Source organism: Asparagus officinalis, chromosome 1, assembly GCF_001876935.1.
Source record: "Asparagus officinalis chromosome 1, Aspof.V1, whole genome shotgun sequence".
NCBI classification, from domain to species: Eukaryota; Viridiplantae; Streptophyta; class Magnoliopsida; order Asparagales; family Asparagaceae; genus Asparagus; species Asparagus officinalis.
The window spans coordinates 12,414,988-12,422,094 of record NC_033794.1 but is presented as its reverse complement, the minus strand read 5'-3'; the positions used below and the strand labels follow the sequence as shown (position 1 = coordinate 12,422,094).

The window sequence follows — 7,107 nt, the reverse complement described above, 5'->3', positions numbered from 1 at the left end:
TTAGGAAATGCCACTAACTCACAACATTTTTCAGATATCACCAAAAAAAATTAAGTGTTATCTAAAAATAGATTCAGAAAATTGCAAGTCAAAGGTTAAGTGACATTTCTGAACTTTTTGGTAAGGTTATCTCAAACAAGCCAAACTTCTTGGGAGGTCTCATGAAATTTGCCCAGAAGCAAGTTTCAAAGCATCGCAGTACTTGCAGTTAGGTAATCTCCAATTTTTTTGCACTGTCAAAACCATCTGATAGGATAGCTATATCACATCAAAACCATTTCCCAAGTTTGACGAATAGCTGATCATCAATATTTTCCAACGCCCACACCATTTCTCTCCCGAAAAAGAATGCTGCAAGCACATTTCATTAACAGCTGCAACATTCATCCGCGAGTTCTGGTAAAATCGAGTTTCTGATCGAATGAGACCACGGCGATAACTAAGAAAATTGTCATTAACAACAACAATACCATAGTATTACTTGTACATTCAGTATGCCAACAACAATAATCCTTATGACCAAGGGCCAATCTATCACGCAACTGGATCATAGCGAGGAGAAATACCCAAACTGGAACAGGCAAAAATATGCATATGAATCAGTTGGCTGTACAGAAAATTTCAACCAAGCCACTGTTCACAACGACGTTCACCTCCTCCTCCAACAGAATGCCGTATGCTGATCTTCTCACTAGCATATTTCTCCTGCAGCCATTCGAAGGCATTCATGTCGAGTTTGCCTGTCACAGACTTTCCTTGCTTCCTCCTGATCTGCTGCTCTTTTACTGAAGCCCAGAGCTTCTCAATCGCATCTCTTTGTTGGGAGGTGAACCTGTTTATGTTGTCAAAGGCATGCTTCACCAAGATATCAATCACTGTCTGGGCCCTGAATGGGGAAAAATATATACGAAGACAGTTATATCTATCAGCATAAAGGAACGGTTTAATAGCATATAGACCCCTGCAATATAGCCGTTTTCAACTTACTGCCCATGTAGTTTCATTGCTGTGATAGACCTTTGGGTTATTTTGTTTTATTTTTCAACTCTTCCGCCCTCAGATAGTATCACTAATTTCACTGAGGGACAACATCTTACAAAATTTCACCTAGGGTAGATGAGTCAGAAAAATTTAACTCGCTAGGTGCGCTGGGGTGGAGTGGGGTGGGGTTGGCAACAATGAAACTTCAATAGTAGTAAGTTCAAAAGAGAGATATTACAGGGTGTCTATGTGCAATTAACACTAATGAAAGTCAACTATTTGAAAGATTAGAGATTTAACGCATATTGGAACACTGACCATGGTAGTCTATACCGTCCAGCTGCGATCTCCAAACATAAAAGAAGTGCTTCTCTCTGCAACTTGTTATATCTCTTTGATTCTTCCTCTTCTGCCTTTCTGTTTAACAGAGCTATCTCCTTATCTCTCGATTTTTCTTCCTTCTTAGGTGCACTAGGAAGCAAGACATCCAAACCAAAGGGATCCGAGGCTTCTTGAGCTGATTTAGGCAAAACAGGAGATGAGGTACCATCCTGAGAACTCGTGTTGACAACTTCACTTTCAGTTTTTGCAAGATCTGCAGCTTCATCATTGTCATCATCCACTGTGGCAAAGGGAAGACTAGATATGGCTTCCTTTATTTTCCCTGCAGCTTTTGAAAACTGAAAATATAATCCAGTTTATCACTCTTTCATAATATTAAAACCCAACGTATAGACAGTAGTAAAAATGAAGCTTTGATATGAATAATTCCAAATAATAAGGCTCAGCCTACAATATGATCAGCATCTAGAAGGAAAGAAAGTTCAAAAGAAAAGCTTTAAGCCATCAACCAATATATATATATATATATATATATATATATATATATATATATATATATATATATATATATATATATATATATATATATATATATATATATATATATATATATACACACACACACACACACACACATGAAGGGGAGAAAAGTGGTGCCACAGATTGCTACTCAGAAAATCCTGCTCTCACCTTTCTTAATAGATTGTCATGAAAATCTCTATTTTTACCTGTGAATATAAATTAATTTCCCAAAGAAAAAAATTGTTCAAGAAAAAAAGACGTCCCAAAACTAGTTTTGCATATACTTCAAATGGAAACAGAGCTTACAGCAGTTCTAAAATAGTTCTTATACTTGAATTCGGAATTCTAATTGAGATGAAAATGAAGAAACATACTTGAAGGCTTGAAGCAACCCAAGCCCAACCCTACAATTATAAAGAAGATGTATACCTCACTTTACTCAACTTATTATTATAAACCAGATGTTTGCCTCTGTGTACTGAATTCACACAAGCCTAATATTATTTTTATGGTACTACTGTTATCTTTGTGAAATCTAATTTAGCAATTATTGGATATAATTTCATTTGCTCAGAATACTTTGTTCTCTGACTTGATGAATTGACTAAGTAGCCTCCAATATTTCTACTTGCGAGTCAGGACTTCACATCAGGACTCAGGAGTATTTTGGAATTAGATGACTCGCCTATGATTTCATTCATCCAATTACAAGTAGCAAATAAAACTAGTTGCGTTACTTGAATCGATCAAAATTTAAATTTATCTTTTTCCAATTTCACGGTTTAATCTTGTGCCCTAATATGGATATTTTACCTTTTTATTGGATATATGATAATTAATAACTAGGACATAACAGATAACCTTTAATTTGTCGATATTTTTTAGGATATTGTACCATATTTATTGGATATATGATAATTACAACATAACAAATACCTTTAATTTGTCAATATTTATAAGGACAAATTTTTAAAAAGAACCGTTTTCCAATTTTAATGTGCAAAATTGACCGGTTTAAAAAAAATAGCAAAATCGACCCTTTTCAAATAAATAGCAAAATCGACCCTTTTCATTTGAAAAGGGCCGATTTGGCTAATGTGAATTCTTTTTGGAGTGCACTGCATCCAATCTCTCTCTCCTCACTCACCTGCCCTCAGCTCTACCTCTCTCTCTCTCTCATTCCCTCACACTCTCTCTCTCTCATCTTCGTTCTCAACTCTCTCTCTCTCCCTCAAAACCCACAACCCAAGCTCCTCACTCCGACCAAACTGCCGCCCCGCTCCAGACCCCCGCCCCTCGCCGCCCAAGCCGTCGAACACGTCACCGTCGTCAGTTTGGCGGATCTGAACGTGGAAGAGGGGACACGATGGCTGTCGTCGGGTTGGAGCTCGAAGGAGCTGCAGGGGCGGCGGTCGACGGCGAGAAAAGCAGCAGCGCGGTGATGGAGGCGGTGGACAAGGGGCGGAACTGAGCGGATCTGGGCGGCAGCGAGGTGGAGCTCGGAGGGTCTGGAGCGGGGCGGCAGTTTGGTCGAAGTGAGGAGGTTGGGTTGTGGGTTTTGAGGGGGAGAGAGAGCTGAGAACGAAAATGAGAGAGTGTGTGAGGGAATGAGAGAGAGAGAGATAGAGCTGAGGGCAGGTGAGTGAGGAGAGAGAGATTGGATGCACGGGACTAGCAATCCCGTGCACTCCAAAAAAATTCACATCAGCCAAATCGACCCTTTTCAAATGAAAAGGGTCGATTTTGCTTCTTTTTTTTTGAACCGGTCGATTTTGCACATTAAAGTTGGAAAATGGTTCTTTTTAAAAATTTGTCCTATTTATAATCTATCTATCTATCTATAGATAGATTAATAGACAGATAGATAGATATTGTCTGACATAGACAGTTGAGCTTATATCCCTTATATATCATCCATTAACAACTATATGGCATGAAAAACTCTCATCAGATACAAACCTGATATCTTTCTTCTCTGTACAGTCTTACAGAGGCCCTACAGTTCAGAATCTTTGGACAGTGCACTTAAATAACTCAGGGATATAAATAAACAAACTTAAACTTGGCACTAACCCTATACAAAAAAGGATTGGCAACAAGTGCCTGAAAGATAACATCAAAGATGAGTTCTGGCACCAAATCGTACAGGGTTGATCTGGTCAAATGTTTATTGATGCTTTCCAGAGTTTCCTCGTCTTGTCGTGCTCTTGTATAAGCAATCCCATTTTGGTGGTAAATGGCACAAACACTAATAATAAATGGGGGTGGCTAGGGATGATGATCATTGCGGAGAAGGTGTTTATGATTGCATGAGGTAATCAAAAATCAGATTGACATCTGCAATGGCCTGCAGACTTGCATCTCAGTATTGGTAGCTAAATTAAGAGTTCTAACATTTTCCATTAGAAGGTATGTCAATGTTTTCAACCATTTCTCAATAATTCAACTTGCAATTTATTAACCACCAAGTTTGTGTAAAGCCGAAAGCGAAGCCAAGCGATGAGGCACTGCTTAGGCTTTTTGGGGGTTTAGCGGCAAAAATGACAAAAAGTACAAAGTAAAAAAAGCCAATTTGCATTGGAGAAGTAGGTAAAGGAGCTTCGACTAGAGATGGTGATGAAGAGCTTTGATAAGGAGCTCAAGAGAAGGTATGTCGTGATGGTCATAGCGAAAGTAGAGCTTGCTAGAGACGGATTTGGACGCAGTTTGGTGGTGGGAGGCTGCAGAATTGGCCTGAAGCAGTGGACGAGGCGGCCAGAGCGAGATTTAGGGTTAGGTTTAGGTTTATTTTTGTCTCAACACACACAAGCAGCTGGGGAGGGTGGAGAAAGGGGTAGAGATGGGGGGGAGAAGCCAAGAGTTTTACTTAAGAAAATGAGTTCGGTTCGGGTCAACTATTTTGTAAACTCGTATTTTTTTAAAGTGCTTAAAAGAGCTTTCAACACTTAAAAGTGCTTTTAAGCGCTTAAATGCGCTTTTACGAGCTTTATGTTGTGTTTTTTAGCAGAAAGCGTCACGTCCACTTTCATTGGCCGCTTTCAATGAAAGCAGAGAGTTGAAGCACCACTTCCGCTTTGCAAACCGCACCAAAAGCAGGGCTTTTTTCAACACTGCTAATCCCTATCAGATATGATGCAATATCATTTTTATGTAGTGTTATCAGATGTCCGAAGGGAATATACCAAAGTTTCCATGAATATTTACTAGCATTATATTAAGCCTACTAATTGAATCCGAAAAATTCACAGTATTATGTATGAGATAGATAAATCATACCACAAAGCTATCATCAGTGTAGAGATCATTAGCCATCACTGCTCTTATTGTCCATGTTGTCAGTTGATTGTTCTGCTGCTCACTGAAACACTGCACAGGCAAAGAAGAAGAAACAAACTAAGACAAGTTTTTGCTACCACAATGCTTTTAAGTGATAGAAGGACCATAAATAAGTCGGACGTAAGAATGTGTCTCTAGGATATTTAGCAAATGAGGTAACAATGCAATGTTTAATCACAAAATTGGTAAGAACATTTTAACAAAACAATATGAGAGGGTAGGAGATAGATTTCGCTAGATATCATACATTCTGACTAATGTCGATGATATTTTAATACACAATTTAGGCCTGTTCCTAACAGAGGTCTCATCATTGCTACTAGAGTAATATAGTCAAAACCATACCTCCTTAATATCTTGAACTTCTGAGAACAATGCATGATAATCTGCCCTCAGTGAAGGCACCGTACAAGAAGAAGGTGAAGACATTGCAGACTCCAGTATGGCAAAGAAGTGATCACTGGTTCCAGGTTTCACACTACCAGCCTTAATTAACTGCAAGGCAAGCTTTGATGCCTTACTGAACTTCACAGGATTTTTTATGTGAGATGCAATCTTTTGCATCGCGTCTATCACTTGTACTTCTGTCGCATCTACACTTGTCTTGAACCTCAAACGTTTTTGAGGTGCTACTGCAAACCAAAGAATTTACAGAGTAATTAGAAACCAGGCTTATGAAAAGTAGTGTATATATGCTTGCATGCATGAATTATTTATGTACACAATAAAATAGGAATCAGGACAAAGATAAAAAGAGGAACTCTAAGGCAAACAACAGAAATTAATATAATAAAAGAATGTTTTATCTCGTAAAATTTATACACTTGCTGCTGATATTCATAGTAAAATGTCTTTTATCACATTCACCTGGAGGGAAGGATCAATTTATAACATAAAATATTGCACGTGAAGAGCTTAGGAAAGCCATTATAAAATTTTGGTTCCTAACCATTAGTTGGGTGGTGAGTATGTGGCCAGCAGATAGAGAGAATTACAGAAAAGAGTGGTATGCCCTGACACTAGAGACAAGCCCCGTTACAGACATGGAGTGTTGAACAGGGCAATCGCCCCACCCCCACCCCACCTTCTTTTTCCTGAGATCGTAGCAACAGAGCCCCTTTAGATGGACTATTACTTTGGTTGGCGTCATTTCAGTTGTAGAAGCCTACTTTGACCATGCACACACTTGACCGCACATGCACACACAGATATATATACATGCATGCACATGGCTAGAGGGTTGACAGCATCCTATTCCTGAGAAAAAATAATAATAATATGCACCTTGTTTCATAGATGCAATTTAAGGCTTTCATGTAACAACGAACGCAAGATTTAGGAGGACACAACACTTGAAGTAGAACCCATCTACTATTATAGACATAGGTATCACATATTAAGTAGACAGAATATTCCATCTCTTAAGCTCCACAAGCATTGGGATCATATAGCACAGCAGACAAAGGTTATAATGACAACAATATTTCAAATTTATATGGATGCTTACTTATGTGTTTTTGTTATTTCAAATTCAGCTGGTATCACGAGCTTCGGCAGTTTCCCTTTTTCCCAATGTTTGCACTTTGCCCTCAAGGACATCCTTCAGCAAGCGTTTCTTTCACTAACTTACTGACCTATATGTGTCATAACATAAGGTTCCTATTAGTTTCTCCAAGAGCATGAATTCTATAGACTACAGTCAGTAGTTAAAAGGCTTTCGAGAAGAGGGTGTAACTTCCCAAAATAATTGCAGTCCCCAATTCTGTTGGTGTGGAGTCCCAAGATAAGTATCATTCTTTCTCTTTCTACGCTTTGCATGTAACAAGATCGGATTTTTTTTTTTAATAAATAAATTCTTCCAACGATAAGCTCAAGGACTACAACATCCGAGCCCTAATTCAATAACCCTGGTCATTTAAACAAAAT

General features: G+C 38.5%; 1 protein-coding gene across 1 annotated transcript; it reads right to left on the bottom strand.

Annotated features, from left to right (window-relative positions):
* Positions 300-7,064, bottom strand: LOC109850309. Its single transcript, XM_020420294.1, has 5 exons — positions 6,689-7,064; positions 5,527-5,813; positions 5,122-5,211; positions 1,300-1,661; positions 300-886 (listed from the first exon to the last, which is right to left on the bottom strand). The coding sequence occupies exons 2-5, from the start codon at positions 5,743-5,745 to the stop codon at positions 622-624; spliced, it is 936 nt and encodes a 311-aa protein (XP_020275883.1). The 5' UTR covers positions 5,746-5,813; positions 6,689-7,064; the 3' UTR covers positions 300-621.

Bases quoted from the DNA above. Each gene is read 5' to 3' on its own strand.
- LOC109850309 (XM_020420294.1), bottom strand. From the start codon at position 5,745: ATGCAAAAGATTGCATCTCACATAAAAAATCCTGTGAAGTTCAGTAAG. The intron at 5,212-5,526 runs GTATGGTTTTGA...TTGCCTGTGCAG, and splicing joins AAGTTCAAGATATTAAGGAG to TGTTTCAGTGAGCAGCAGAA. The intron at 887-1,299 runs GTCAGTGTTCCA...TTCCCCATTCAG, and splicing joins GGACGGTATAGACTACCATG to GGCCCAGACAGTGATTGATA.